The sequence below is a fragment of the Ictalurus furcatus genome, chromosome 4, assembly GCF_023375685.1.
Source record: "Ictalurus furcatus strain D&B chromosome 4, Billie_1.0, whole genome shotgun sequence".
NCBI lineage: Eukaryota > Metazoa > Chordata > Actinopteri > Siluriformes > Ictaluridae > Ictalurus > Ictalurus furcatus.
This window is the reverse complement of record NC_071258.1, coordinates 31,313,703-31,328,229: the sequence shown is the minus strand read 5'-3', so window position 1 is coordinate 31,328,229 and position 14,527 is coordinate 31,313,703. Positions and strand designations below refer to the sequence as shown.

At 40.9% G+C, this 14,527-nt stretch overlaps 1 protein-coding gene across 1 annotated transcript in view; it reads left to right on the top strand.

Annotated features, from left to right (window-relative positions):
• The window catches only part of LOC128606253 (transcription initiation factor TFIID subunit 4), a 97,126-nt gene that overhangs the window by 33,581 nt on the left and 49,018 nt on the right, over positions 1-14,527 (top strand). The window contains exons 11-13 of the mRNA XM_053622293.1: positions 1,612-1,742; positions 6,128-6,253; positions 10,805-10,861. Of these exons, the coding sequence (XP_053478268.1) occupies positions 1,612-1,742; positions 6,128-6,253; positions 10,805-10,861 (314 nt within the window). The remainder of the gene's footprint in view (positions 1-1,611; positions 1,743-6,127; positions 6,254-10,804; positions 10,862-14,527) is intronic.

Sequence of the window (14,527 nt, the reverse complement as noted above, 5' to 3'; positions counted from 1 at the left end):
TGTTGATATGATGAATTTTTTCTTCTGTAAAGGGATGTTTATTAAACGTTTATGGAAGTGACAGTGTCAGTGCCTTGTAACAACCAGAGGTAAAGTTGTAAACTTTTTATTTATTTATTTGTTTATTTATTTATTTATTTTTACAGCTGACACAAAATAGAAATATTTATAAATATTATTAATATTAATAAATATTCAAAATAGGGCTTTGGGGTTTCTCAGTAACATGACAAGCAGCCATTTTTTTTTTTCTTCATCTTATTAACTTAAATAAAAAAAAGGCTATAGAGGGCTATAGGCTAAAGATACAGCTGTTATAGTGTAAGTGATAACCGGAGTTAAATGTGCAGCAGATGTTCCATTACATTAAGTTTAAACTAAACTATTAACTATGTAACTGTAAACTGATTAAAAGTACAGCTCTGTGAAAAAGTATTTGCTGATTTCTTCTGGTTTTGTGTATGTCCCTTACTAAATAGTTTTAGAGTTTTCAAATGAAGTGCAGCGTAAAAACAAAGGCAACCTGAGTAAACACACGATAAAGTTTTTTTTTATTGAGGCACCTATCACCCGTGTGAAAAACTAATTGCCCCCTTAAACTTAAGATCTTGTTGGGACACCTTTAGAAGCAATAACTGCAAGCGAACTCTTCCGATAACCGGAGATCAGTCTTTCACAGTCTTTCTTTGCAGAACCACTTTAGTTCAGCCACACTGGAGGTCTTTCGAGCATGAACTGCACGTTTAAGGTCCTGCCACAGCATCTCGATTGGGTTCAAGTCAGCACTTTGACTAGGGCGCTCTAAAACTATAATATAGCTTTGTTTTGAGCCATTCAGACGTGAACTTACTCCTATGCTCTGGATCATTGTCTTGCTGCATAACCCAGTTAGGCTTGAGTTTCAATTTACGGACTGAAGACGAGAGCAGAAGAGGAGAATTCATGTTCCCCTGGATTTTTATAATGTTGGAACGGTGGGACACGTCAGATTCTAGAGAGCATTTGATTGGACAGAAAATCCGATGAGAGGACGAAGGGCAGAATGATGTCGTCGAAATCGTTGAACCGTATCGGACTGTCAATTTTTGAATGTGTATGTTCTTCTAAATGCGGATTTTTGTCATTTGGAGCACACTAGCTTATAGATAACCTGAAGGTGAACATATTCATATTAAAAGCCAGTAGGCATTGGTAGCTCAGTGCCCTCAACCCTCAAGTGCTCAGTCGTATAAATGAGATACGTGTAGGTTGCTATGGAAAAGGGTGTCTACCATAAATAACAAGCCACAAAACTTCAATTCTGATTGCATGGGGACTGTCATGTGGCCATGAGATACATCACATTCCTAGTACATATACAAGGAAGACTAAGGTTCAGGCCATGTATGTTTTATATGGTTTTTAAGCCATGTCTATTGTTAAAAACCCTTCACGAATAAAATGGAATTGAATTACGAGACTGGAGCAACAAGCAACACGTGAAAGTGAGGGACTAAACAGGTTTATGGAGCATCAATGGGGATGAAATTAGAGCGGGTTTTATGCATGCGCCTCATAAAAGTCTCATAAATACAGTAAGTGGATGTTAATGTCCGTTCCCTTGTCTTCTAGCTAAGAAGTTCGGGGTGACGGAGGTTCCTGTGGAGGCGGTAAACTTCATCGCTCATGCCACACAGACACGGCTGAGGACGGTGCTGGAGAAAGTGTCTTTCATCGCTCAGCACAGGATGGACTCCAGCAAGGTAGGAACCAGACTGAGGACTAGAGGAGAGCAGGAAATGTATCTGCACCATGCGAGTATATTATACAAACATGGATACTTTGGGATTTTTTTGGAAACCAGCACATCTTCCTGTCGATCCTCCAAACATGTTTTTGCTTCTAAGATATTTATAAGTTTAGTATAAATATTTGAGAAGAGATTCCTTTCATCACAGTCTTCCAGGAGCGTTAGAGGAGCAGGAGACCAGGCAAGAGTTTCAGGTTTCAAATGTTTAAAAGTTCTGCTGCTTTTCGATTGCAGTATGGTATTAAAAAATAAAAAAAAATAAAAAAAAGATATATATTTTTTTTTTAGCAAATGAACAAATCTGTAATTCTCTTTAAGTGCATTTGCTTCACAGAAAGCTTAGGGGAGAGTTTTTATCAGGAACTATCTCACTACTATAAAGTTTATATCTAAAGCGTTTGGGTAGATAGGGCATAGGACCTGCACAGCTATCTACTGTGCCTCCATTTAGCCCCGGAGATTCAGGAGGAGAGACGTCCTCTACCCCGTCAGAGCCCTGCGTACTGCTGCCACTGCAAACCTCTATGTCACTATCCATCTTTATTGTGAATGTTCTGAAGGCTCGCCCGTCTCTTCCTCCCCTGCCTTTCCCTGCAACGCCCACTCCCCCTCCTTTCTTCGCACAGCCATTTAAGTTGCATTTTTCAAAAACGTTGAGCGGTAGACTTGAGCTGAAAGAGGGAGGTTTCATGACCCTTTAACTGAGAAGATATTTAACTATCTAAAAATTCCAAAAACTGGTCATCTTATATGTTCACATATTTGAAACACCGACGAGTTCCCTGGTGCTCCTACGCTCTCACCGCTGCGGCCCGGGTTCGATTCCTGGGCAGAGAACCCCAGCCACTAGGGGTCGCACTCAGTGCCGGTCCCATGCCCGGATATAATGGGAGGGTTGTATGAGGAAGGCGTAAAACCTGTGCCAGATCAGATATGTGGACCGATGATCTGCTGTTCCGACCCCGAACAGGAGCAGCCGAAAGAACAACAGCATATTAGACACCATCACCAGGGATTTATAGAAAGGATCGTCATTTTCACGAGCTGTCACAAACTCAGTTCACTGTATGAACATAGCCTTGTGAAGCAGGTGTGTGATGTATTTCTGGAAGGAAAGTAGTGCTTCAGTGAACAACTAACCTTAGCCAGCAAGCTAGTTTGTCACTAATAAGAGACATTATTTTAATGAGGGGATATTATTAGGGTTGGGTGATATACCGATATAACGTAGATATCGTGATAAACGATTATACGATACACTTTTCTGAGATATCGTTGGTATGGCGATGTATTTAAAAAAAAAAAGTTTTTAATAATCACAAATGGTACTAAATGGATGCCATTGATTTGATGTAATTTTTAAAAAACATAATTTTCTTTGCCTTTGTAGGCATTAAAGACAAGTATTGTAAAACGTTTTTTGTTTATTTTGCTCTCATTCCGCAGACAGTTTGTTCGTTGAATTATATATTGTGATACAATATCATAGCAATGTCCTAGAGTATTGTGATGTGATATTTTTTATCATATCGCCCAGCCCTACACTCTTAAAAATAAAGGTTCCAATTAGAACCAAAAAAAGGTTCTTTCAGCCTGATACCATAGTTGCAAAAAAAGAGAACCTTTTACTCTCAAGTTCTTTAGAGAACCATCTATTTTACAGGTACGTTAAATAACCCAGAAATGGTTCTTCACAGCTGTGCCACAAGGAACCATGTTATCATAAGTTCTTAGTTTGTGCTGTAAGGAACCAAGGTAAGGTTCTTAAGAGTGATGCCAGGAGAACCTTTTCCAGTCCGAGTTTATAGGGTTAACTTTAACCAACACACTGCTCTGAAACATATAATGAACCATGAAGAACTTCTTTAATCTCCAAGGAACCCTATACGATGAAAAATGGTTCGTGACAAGATGAAGATTCTTTGCAGAACCTATGGTGCTTTAAAGAACCAATGAAGAACCTTTCTTTTTTTTTTTTTAAGGATCGTACTCAGGAGCAGAAAAATCTTCTCGCTGTAGTGAAACAGTACTAAACAATTCCTCCATTTTGAAACGTCCAGAAAGACACGACCCCACCTCTGCACTCGTTTTCTATTGGCCTATGCTTCCAAGGTTGGTGGATTCTTGGGGTTAAAGTTCATCTAGACGAACTTGGTGTGAAATGAAGCATGAGCTACTACCGGAAGTGAATCTCATTTTTACCAGCCACATCCTTGGAGTTTTCCAACTCGGAACCTCCTACTTCCCACATTAGAGCGTTCATGCGAACTCGGCCACCTGAAGTCGGATACAGAGGTGCGTCACGGCGCCGTGTCCCTCCTGTCATCTAAAAACAGTCTCGTTTGGTTAAACAGTCATTTATTTTTAAAGTGGATGTGATCGTTCGCAGATAATAGCGCAGAAGATTACATTAAAGTGAATCTTGCAGAAAGCGAATGAACATTTCACTGGTCTGAGTATCACCCGGTATTTAGCTGTTTCAAATATAAACAGAAACCTTAAAGACCGCTTGTTCTTTCTTTTCACTACGAGTGCCGCCGTGTTGAAGTCGCGTCACAGAATCGCGACTCGGAGAAGCCGGAGCTCTCAAAAAACGTTGTCTTTCCGAGTAGGAATTATGAATCGGGGAGCGTTCAAACCCGGAAGTGGGAAATTTTCCTCTTCCTGCTTGGTCATATTACTAATGGGCTGTTCATGCACACCAACAAATCATTTTGTGTGTGTCGTTGTTGTCCATACATCATCGCAGCGAACGAACGAATGCATGGATTTCCGTTTGGATATTTAAAGACACACCATTAGTACTTTAATCCAGCGATACCGCCGTAAACTATAGACATAATATCGGTTGAGTTTCCCGTACAAACGTGAATATGTATATGTTTAGAATTTTTAACATAGATCAAGTTTCTCCGCTTGAACAGACTCAAGAATGGAGTAACTGTCTAAAGCGAAGATCGTGATGTTTTGAGGAGAACGTACTCCTCACTGCATCCCCGTCTTTCACCGAACACGTGCAGAACGGCTCAATTAGACGGACGTCCACTTCACTGCTTTATTAGATGATGAGAACATTATACAATCCTCAGAAATGTCCCAAAAACACTGGAAAGGACGCTTAGCAAGATATTTAAAAGTCTCAAAAAGCTTCTGAATGGAGGTGAACCTTCAGTAGCTAAGAGTTAAGGCGAGCAGGAAACTTCCCTCCGATCTAGTGCTTTATATCTGGAGCGTATCAGAGCAAACTCGGCGAAGTTTCAAATTTGTAAACATGCGTTTTGATTGCAGTGTGCGTGCTAATGTTGCGTCTTGTTTCTTGGAAGCTTTATCATAAACATCTCAAAGGCCAGAAGAGCTTTCAGTAGCTTTAAAGGAGCAGCGAACGTGCATCTGGTTCAGATTTGCCAACCTGCTGCTTTTGGAACAAAGTTTCGGGTAATCCTGTTTATAATTATTTTTCTCATATATTATGTCTTCAAGTTCGGCATAAATACCTCAGAAGCACGTTAGCACTAGACCACTCGGTACCGGATGAGATTTAAAAAGTGGAACGAAGTTCTGCTCAGATGCCGACGCTGGCCCAGAGGGACACGTATCAAACTTATCAAAAGGAGACGGATAAACATCCATCAGAGAACGAATAGAAAGTCTCCACACACACACACACACAGCGTACTAGCGCGCGTTCTCGGGATCGTTTGTAGCCCCACGTACGCGCCGAACAAACCCCCGACTGCCGAGGAAGAAAGAAGCGAGACAGGAGGATTTGAAAGGCTTTTTTATTTTTATTTTTTATTTATTAAGTTGAGGATCGCCGCTCGTGACTCGCTCTGCACATCCGCAGATCTTTTCTTCTGTGTTGTGGTTTGTAAATGAGGTGCGATAGAAGTGTGCGAGACCCTGTGCCTGTGAAGCCACACAGTGACATCAATAGAGGAGGGGAAAAAAAAAAAGACGTCGTGCGAACCACGTGTCCTGAACGGAGCGCGCCACAAAGAGGGAGAACGAATGGATCTCAAAGGTCTTTCAGCATAAAGCCCCCCCCACACACACCCCCGATACAGACACACAAAACAGAGCAAGAAGCTGGAAAGAGTGAGGTAACAGGAGAACTGAGGATTAAGGGTGCTTTTCTGAAATAAACACGCTTAATTATAGTGTTAACAGTTTGTTTGCCCACAAACTTTGTCTCCACCAGACGTCTCAGAGGTTTCAATGGCACATTAGACGCGAGTTATAAACAAAAGTCTAACAGGAACTAAATGTTTTTTTCTGAATCTAAACTTTTCGGTTCCAGTTTTCCTGTCTCAGTTTATCCTGGCTGTTTTCCGTCTCCAGGACGAGGAGTGGTACGAGCAGTCGTCAGACGTCCGCTCTCAGCTCAAGTTCTTCGAGCATTTAGAGCGGCTGGAGAAACAGAGGAAAGACGAGCAGGAGAGAGAGATTCTTCTCAAAGCGGCCAAAGTGAGTCAAATCCAAGCCGCTTATGGTAACCCCATCACGTGCTGATTTCCATTCATACAGTCTGCAGGATGTCGATGTGCAAATCGACACCCAAGAGAGGTGAAGTCCAATGTCTGATTCAGTTAAAGAGCAGCTCAAGGGGTTCAACAGTGATGATGGTTCTTCCAGAGTATTATCAGTTGCAATGAAAATGATTCAGCCCCCGTTGCACATCAGGTTTATTGTCAAAATGTACGGACTTTCAGCTGTTTGCGATGAACAAATCAAACAAAAGCGATTGAAATAGTTCAACACGACGAATGCTTCAAGTGGTTTCGACAAATTCAACTGAAAATGCAACTTATAGTGATTTCTCCAGTGACGAAATTATTCACCCCCTTCACGACGAGCATCTTTAGTACTTAGTAGAGCAGGCTTTTGCTGTTATGACCTGCTGCAAACGAGATGCAGAGCTTCTGGCAGAGTTCCTGAGGAATCTCAGCCCATTCCTCATGAGCAGTGGCGTCCAGTTCAGTAATATTCTTGGGTTTGCGTGCTGCAACCGTCTTCTTCAAATCCCACCAGAGATTTTCTATGGGGTTCAAGTCAGGTGACTGTGATGGCCCTGTAGAATCTTCCAGATCTTCTTCTGCAACCAAGCCTTGGTGGAATTTGAAGTATGCTTGGGATCATTGTCCTGTTGGAAGGTCCAGTGACGCCCAAGCTTCAGCTTCCTCACAGACGGCTTAAGGTTTTCTCCGAGGATTTCCTGATACTTCACTGAATCCATCTCGCCTTAAACACGCTGCAGGTTTCCAGTGCCAGAGGATTTCAAGCAGCCCCAGAGCATCACCGAGCCACCACCATGCTCGACTGTGGACAGAGTGTTCTTTCTTCATTCTTCTTCCTCCAGACATACCGCCGATCCATCGTGCCGAAAAGTTCCAGATTTGTTTCATCACTCCTCAGAACAGAATCCCAAAACTCCTGTGGCTTATTTATATGATTTTGAGCCGACTTTTCTTGTGCTTCTGGGTCAGTTGTGTTGAGCTATTTCAATTGCTTTTATTTGGTTTGTTCGTTGCAAACAGCTGAAAGTCTGTACATCTTGACCTGAGCAGGTATAGATTGCTTGATATAATGTTTTATTGACATTCAGGTTGAATTTGTAGGATTATACCACTCTGTTTGTATTTAAAAGTATGTGAGAGACTGAGTAAGTGTATGTGGGTTAGGCTTAACACACACACACACACACACACACACACACACACACACACACACACACACACTCTTCATTTGTGACCTTGCGTTCTACAGTCTCGGTCTCATTGCTCAGCTCAGTCTGACCTCTTAAACATGAACCAGCTAAAATAATCCCCCCTTCACTGTCCCTTTAAAATATGACACAAGTCGGACAGAGAGACACTTCTCTCAGCCTAGTAGCGACCAGAACGTGAACCTCCTGATATATTTAAAGCCAATTAGAGAGAAATCTCTCCCTCTCTCTCTCTCTCTCTCTCTCTCCCTCTCTCTCTCTCTCTCTCTCTCGCTGTAAGGATGAGTAATGACAAAATCCGTGCCTCTGAGCACCTCAGGGCAGTTAAAAAAAGAAATCATAAACACAAGAGAGAGCGAGACGAGGGACCTCGATAGAGATCGAGTGCAATTAGAGGAATTCACACAGTTCACCTTATTTTACCTCGGATCAGACTCATACTCGAAGCGGACCAGTTAATGTAAAACATGCGTAAGACTTCAAAAAAAAAAAAAATGTTAAAGCAGTATGATGCTAAAGAAAACCATAATAGACAAGTAGTAATATCTGTAAGTGTTATCATGGTCCGACCAAAAACAAACAAAAAATAAAAACAGGAAATTTAAGTAAGAAATGGGTATATGTGAACTGAGAAACATTTGTGATCTTTTAATTTGTTTAAAAAAAATTGTGTTCAGTTTTCTTTTTTTTTTAAATTTATTACAAACTAACTGGAATTAGCCGACTACATGTTAGAATTTTTGTATCTTTAAAATTTAAAATAGTAAATATATATGTATTTATATATATATATATATATAAAGATTTAGCAGTTTCCGCAAGGAGTATGCAAACTTTTGGGCACAACTGTATATAATACAGTTGTGCCCAAAAGTTTGCATACCCCTTGCAGAATCTGCTAAATCTTAATACTGTTAACAAAATATGAGGGATCATAAAAATCCCATGTTGTTGTTTATTTAGTCCTGGCCTGAATAATCTATTTTACATAACAGATGTTTACAAATAGTCTACAAGACAAGATAATAGCTGAATTTATAAAAATTAACCCGTTCAAAAGTTTACACACCCTTGATTATCAATACCGTGTGTCGTTACCTGGATGATCCACGACTGTTTTAATGTGTTGTGAGAGTTGTTCATGAGTCCCTTGTTTGTCCTGAGCAGTTAAACTGCCCACAGTTTACTTTTCCAGCATCTTCTGCATATTTGATCCCTTTCCAATAGCGGCTATATGATGTTGAGATCCATCTTTTCACACTGAGGACAACTGAGGGACTCGTACACGACTATTACAAAAGGAGCAAACATTCACTGATGCTCAAGAAGGTGACACAATACAGTACATTAAGAGGTCGGGGGGTGTAAACTTTTGAACAGGATGATAGTTTGTTTTAGTTGTTACTATTGAAATGATAACCTCTTAGAATGAGCATATTAATATAAAGCTGTGACTTGAATTATAGCTGGAGCTACTTTGACCAATCAAACTACTGACCAATCAAACTACTGACCATTTAAATGACTGAAGCTACTGTTTGACCAATCAAACTACTGACCATTCAAACTACTGACCATTCAAACTACTGGAGCTATTGTTAGACCAAACAAACTACTGACCATTCAAACTACTGACCATTCAAACTACTGGAGCTATTGTTGGACCAAACAAACTACTGACCATTCAAACTACTGACCATTCAAACTACTGGAGCTATTGTTAGACCAAACAAACTACTGACCATTCAAACTACTGACCATTCAAACTACTGGAGCTATTGTTAGACCAAACAAACTACTGACCATTCAAACTACTGACCATTCAAACTACTGGAGCTATTGTTAGACCAAACAAACTACTGACCATTCAAACTACTGACCATTCAAACTACTGGAGCTATTGTTAGACCAAACAAACTACTGACCATTCAAACTACTGACCATTCAAACTACTGGAGCTATTGTTAGACCAAACAAACTACTGACCATTCAAACTACTGGAGCTACTGTTTGACCAAACCAACTACTGACCATTCAAATGTCTGGAGCTTCTGTTTGACAGTCAGACGTGAGAGTTCAACAGAGAATTTCACTGTGATTTGGAGTATCTCGCATGTGTTTTGGTGAGTTGTTTATATAATGCAGCGGTTTAGGAAGAGTATTTTGACTGAAACAGTCTGAAACTATGAATGTGTGGTCTGTGCGTATGTGTGTGTGTGTGTGTGTATGTATGTATGTGTGTGTGTGTATGTGTGTGTGTGTAAGTGTGTATGTGTGTGTGTATATGTGTGTGTGTGCGTATGTATCTGTGTGTGTATATGTGTGTGTGTTTGTATGTGTGTGTGTTTGTGTGTGTGTGTGTGTATGTGTGTATATGTGTGTGTGTGTATATATGAATGTGTGTATGTGTGTGTATATGTGTGTGTGTATCTCTGTGTGTGTGTGTGTGTGTATGTGTATGTGTGTATATGTGTGTATGTATGTGTGTGTATGTGTGTATGTGTATATATGTGTATATGTGTGTATGTTTATGTGTTTGTGTATGTGTGTTTGTATGTGTATATGTGTGTTTGTGTGTGTGTGTATGTAAGGGTGTGTATGTGTGTTTGTGTGTATGTGTTTGTGTGTATGTGTATGTTTGTGTGTGTGTGTGTATATGTGTGTATGTGTGTTTGTGTGTATGTGTTTGTGTGTATGTGTATGTTTGTGTGTGTGTGTGTATATGTGTGTGTGTGTGTGTGTGTGTGTGTGCTATGTCTGAGAAAGAGAACAACTTCAGAGAGAGTATGAACTGTTTAGTAGACATAATAATGACGCTTTACTCCTAATCTACATACACACACACACAGTGTTAATTCCACAGCACACTGGTATAGGGACATCACTCTGACCAAAACAAGCCAGGTGTGTGTGTGTGTGTGTGTGTGTGTGTGTGTGTGTGTGTGTGGTGACCAGGTACGTGTGCTTTCTTAATATCATCTTTTGATTAGTATCAACCCTCTATTGTGTAGTTATGGACATAATCAAAGCGGGTCTCAGGGCAACACCGGCGGTTTAGGCACCATTGTGAATACACACACACTCACACACACACTCACACACTCACACTGTCCTTGACACCTCGTCTGTGGCCCATTTCAGCTCTATTTTAGTGCACACCTCTATAGAGGAGCGAATCTCCACCACAGCTGTTAACCTTTCTCTCTCTCTCTTCTTTCTCTCTCTCTCTCTCTCTCTTTCTCTCTCTCTCTTCTTTCTCTTTCTCTCTCTCTCTCTCTCTCTCTCTCTCTCAGAGTCGCTCGAGGCAGGAGGACCCAGAGCAGGCTCGTTTGAAGCAGAAGGCAAAAGAGGTGAGAGCACTGCTGATCATTACCCCTGACATTTCAAGGCTTCGCCGGATTAATTTTTCATGCAGCGCTACATATGTAATGCCATTTAAAGTCTGACTCTTTAGAAAAAGTTGGAAGTATTATTTCCGCTGATTGATGTTCACGGATTGGTCTATTTCTTTCTCTTTCTCTCTCTCTCTCTCTCTCTCTCTCTCTCCTCGCTGTGCTGAGCTTATTAATTGCAGGATTTTTTTTTTTTTAAGACTTAAATCAGGTCGTTGTTTGAAGGTGCAGTTCGAGCCCCCCCCCACCCCCCACCCCCCACTTCCCAGTTTGATGATCCCATTTCCACCACAGAGAGACTCTGGCATCTTTTATGCTGCCGATTATATGTGCATATATGTTCACACGAGAAACGCTGACTTGCAGGTTTTCTGCTTTTAGTTTTTCCCATTGTGTGTTTTTATATATATATATATATATATATATATATATATATATATATATATATATATATATATATGGCCAATTAAAATGCTGTGCAGCTCCCAGTGGATCTGCTCATGTACTGTGGACCAACAAGCCTAGTTGTTTTCCATTTGGAGGGAAAAATAACACACGCACTGCTATATCGACCTCGTTATTTGTAATTTGTCACATTGTTTGTTGCTTTTGAAGAAATAGGCACACGGAGTACTTTGTGGTGTGTCAGCGCGAGCGATGGCCGTTCTGATGACTACACCAAGCAAGAATTCAAATTGGGACTTTTTTTTTATAGTAAAAATTCGTTTTATAGTAAATGAACTGACTGTAACATATTGAACAGTTGGGTCAGTTTCTTGGGCTGGGTTTCCTTCAGTTTCTTCTCTCACTACCTATAGTTCCTAATATTTTTCGGTTAATACGAATCGAATCTTTCAGTTCCGCTCGGATGAAAGAAATGCTATAATAGAGGCTGCGATAAGCACTGTTTCAGCTAGTGTTCATCGTAGCCTTGCGTTTAGTAGTACTGTTCCTTCGGTGTTATTTATGCACCAATTTTTTTTAATAAAGAGAAAGTCAAGAACATGCGAATGTCTAAACAAATAATCATCCACGATGCAGAATCCAGCGGCGTACTGTACTGTATAAGCTGTGGTTCAAATAAAAACTTACAGACATACAACTGTCAATGGTTTACCTCCAGGAAGCTTGAGAACTAGCCTACAGGGTAAGAGTGGTAGGCGTTTCAGTAGCTGCGCAACAACCCCAGAAGTAAAATAAGGTTAAAAATGAAAAATAAGGGGTGGCTAGTGGTTAGCACGTTTGCGTCGCACCTCCAGGGTTGGTTCGAATCCCACTTCCACCCTGTGTGCACATGTTCTCCATGTGTTTTGGGGGTTTCCTCAGGGTACTCTGGTTTCCTCCCCAAGTCCAAAGACATGCAGAATGACTGGCATTTATAAATTGCCCGTAGTGTGTGAACAGGTGGGAATATATTTATATTAATTAAATTAGAACGGAATAGAATTAGAAGGTTCGACGGACTATGGAAAATGGATGGATGGATGGATGAAAAAATACCGGTTGTAGTTTTTCACCTAGAGCACACAGGCAGGTGGTTTTTATTACTCTTTTACTCTCATGCAGGACTGGTCAGAATTTCCTTCAGGACCGTGTGCGAATGGGATTTAAAGAACGATCCCTCATCTCAACTCTATGTCCGACTTCAGTCCCCAAACATTAGACCCTTGAGTTTTCTGTTTAAGTGTTTCATTTTTTTTCCCCTCCCAAGTAGTTATACGTTTAATTCGAAGTAAAATCTATTGCAAAAATACAGTTCTTTTGTATTTTTAGTTATAAAGTCGTTATAAAGTAGCACATGATTTAGGTCACATGACTCTTCCTGGACCGTATCCACATTCTGCTGAATGCAGACTATTTTGCAATGTGCACAAATTGCACACTACGTAGCACAGGGAAATCATTATTTCATTGCTTACATGTGTATATATATATATAAATATATATATAATGTAAAATAAGGTAAAGATGAAGACTTTGATTACTAAATAGAGAAAATAATAAATGGATATTCGAATGATTCGGGCCAACCCTGAAATATAAACATGACCCTTTTACATAGTTCCATGTGGAATCTCATAAAGCTGGACACTGCATGTCCAATAGCACGTGCGGTTTTACTGCAGTAAAATTTGTACTGTATGTACTGTAATCCGCAGCTACGATATGATTCCTATAGATTGTGTGTTCCACAGTGCAGTCCTGATGACAATGTGTGACAAAGCATACAGTATATTGCATTTTGATTTATTGCCAAGGCTGTTGCTTGCGTGTCAGATTTGTGTGAGCGCTGTTACACCACACGGGTCTCTGGGAATATGTGGCGTATTATAAAACACATCAGCAGGAGAAAACATCTGGCAAGAAATTCAGTCCAATTGAATCAGTACAGATCAAAATACCTCGTTTGATTAAAACCTACGACTCGCTTCTTCATAAACATGTGTACTGTTTAACCGGTCGGTCAAGTCTGCAGAAAAGAAAGCGACCGCTGAGCACTTAATAGTTATGTTGTATTCCTTTGGTAAAATATCCTGCTACGTGGTAGGATATCAGAACTTCTTCTCGCAGGGTGCGTTTGTATAAGCAGTGACTTCGACTTTGACTCGGTCTGAATGAAGAAGTCTCACTTCCACGCGAGCTCCAGCAGATTTGCCCTTACAGGTTTGTTATAGATTTGAATCTTTTTTCTTTTTTTTCCCTCCAGCTGTTTCTTTTTTATTAGCACTTACATTTCCAGCCTCTTGTCGCCCCCGTCCCAACTTTTCCGAGACGTGTCGCGGCCATCGAATTCAAAACGACCTTTATTTTTCTTAAAATGGTGCATTTGATCAGTTTAAACATTTGATGTGTTTTCTGTGTTGTATCGTGAATAACATACAGGTTTATGAGATTTGCCAATCATTCTGTTTTTATTTACGTTTTACACAGCGTCCCAACTTTTTTGGAATTGGGGTTTTGGAATATTTTGCCACAGCATATCCCCCCCCCTCCCCCACACACACACACACAGTCCATGTGCACACTCATCTTGTCCACACACTTAGCCACACTCACATCTTCTCCATGTGGCTCAGTTAACTACACACACACACACACACACACACACACACACACACAGTCTCCCACTGCTGTAAATACACTCGCACTGATTTCAGTATGAATTTTACGCTGAAATTGCGCTTTTATTAAACGTTCTTCGCGAGCAGGACGGGCCTCTTCCGCGTTCACGCTCTCCGAGTGTAATGGTGCTCGTTCCTCGTTCTCTCTGCTCTTCATCACCCGATTGGCTGGAGGGGACAGAGCCGCTGTTTGTGTCACGGCAGGGCCTGTTGTCGCCCGCTTTGCACATCTGCCCACATTTTCATCCGGAATAAGGAGCCCGCCGGCCGCTCGCTTCACCGTCAGACGAGGGGCGTACTGGGGAAGGAAAGGCGTGTGTTCGGAGAGACCATGAAGTTTATCACTCAGTGGCAGAAGTAAGGCAGAGTAACGGTCGTGCCAGCTGTCTTAAGGTCTCTGGAGACTCGTTCACAAACCTGAAAGACGAGGAGTTAGTTCGACACCTGGCTCGGCAGGTAACCCGTAGAGCTCGGCTATAAGCTTAGCTACAACTAAATTGAA